This window comes from Cryptosporidium hominis (genome assembly GCF_000006425.1).
Source record: "Cryptosporidium hominis TU502 chromosome 6 CHRO016115, whole genome shotgun sequence".
NCBI lineage: Eukaryota > Apicomplexa > Conoidasida > Eucoccidiorida > Cryptosporidiidae > Cryptosporidium > Cryptosporidium hominis.
In genome coordinates, this window is record NW_666517.1 from 59 (window position 1) to 1,313 (window position 1,255).

General features: G+C 26.2%; 1 protein-coding gene across 1 annotated transcript; it reads right to left on the reverse strand.

The window, feature by feature from the left end:
- Positions 1-242: 242 nt before the first annotated feature.
- On the reverse strand, positions 243-665 carry Chro.60353 (transmembrane protein). The annotated part of the gene is made up of 1 exon (XM_659887.1): positions 243-665. One exon carries the CDS (start codon positions 663-665, stop codon positions 243-245), a length of 423 nt encoding a protein of 140 aa, XP_664979.1.
- Between the last annotated feature and the right edge of the window lie 590 nt (positions 666-1,255).

The following is a 1,255-nucleotide window of genomic DNA, read 5'->3' on the forward strand; positions in this document are numbered from 1 at the left end:
TTGGTTGTTTAATTCTATTAAGGTATCTTTATTTTCTGTAATAGTTTTGCTTAGTTTTGACTCCAATCCATCTAATGTCAGCTTTGTTTGGTTAAAATGATTGTCAACATATATCAATAGCATTTGAATTGCCACTTGAATGTCTTCAATTCTGACTTTATCTATTTGTTTTTCTACAGGAAAATGATTTAGTTAGTTGATTTCTCATTTTTAAAAAAAAGAAGCTATCATGAAAATTTAGTTTACTTACCTGAAAGATTCCAAATAAAAGACCCATAATTAGGATCAATCATATTATATATTCCATTCTCTAATTCATTCCCAAGATAGTCTTTTCCGAATAAATCTACAAATAAAACACTAATTAATGAAAGAATAAATAATATTAAGGGAATTTTGAAGATTTTTAAATAATCAAAGTTACTCATATCTTCCTCGTATTCCTCATATTCCTCAAATTCTTCATCTGTTAGATCATCATTTTCGCTTTCCATCATGACATTTTTTGTTGGATAGTATTCTTTTTTATCATTTTGTTGCTTTTCTAGTTCACTATTACTTGATTTTGAGAACTTGTTTAGTTTTTTTTTACTCTTTTTCTTTGAAATGAGACCATTTCCAATATTTTGACTAATAATATCATTTTCCAATAAAGAACTTGCCATCTTTCACTTTAATTTTACTTATATATGGAATATATTAGGCCAGTAATATATTTAACTTAACTTAAGCTGTTATTATTATATCTAAAATGTAACAATCTTTTTTCCTTTCTTACTTACTAAAATCGAAATTACTATAAATCTGACTACAGTTTACAAGTTATATCAATTCGTTACTACTTGATTGAATTTTCCTATTTTTAACCCTCTATCTCCTTCTATTTTGTCCCAAACCTCCCGGACCTTGTAACAATATTTGATACTTAATATTATTGGAATGGGAAAAAGACAGAATTTTTCTTTCCCACTCCCCCACCGGTCCAGATAATAGAGAAATTCAATATTTAAGCTTAAATAATGGGTTGAAAAATAAGCCTTAAATCATAAAAGATAATAAATAAGAAAAAAAAAGAAGAGCTTTGAACTTTTTTTTATTAAAAATTAATAAGTGCTAAGTATTTCTATCATAGTAATATTTTAAGTCTGATGTTTTTGAATTTTATTCAAAGTATTCATGTGCATAACTCTAGCTATAGAAAGAGTGAAATCCAATAATCTATTTCAATTTATCCCTGTACTCAAGACTAAATAGG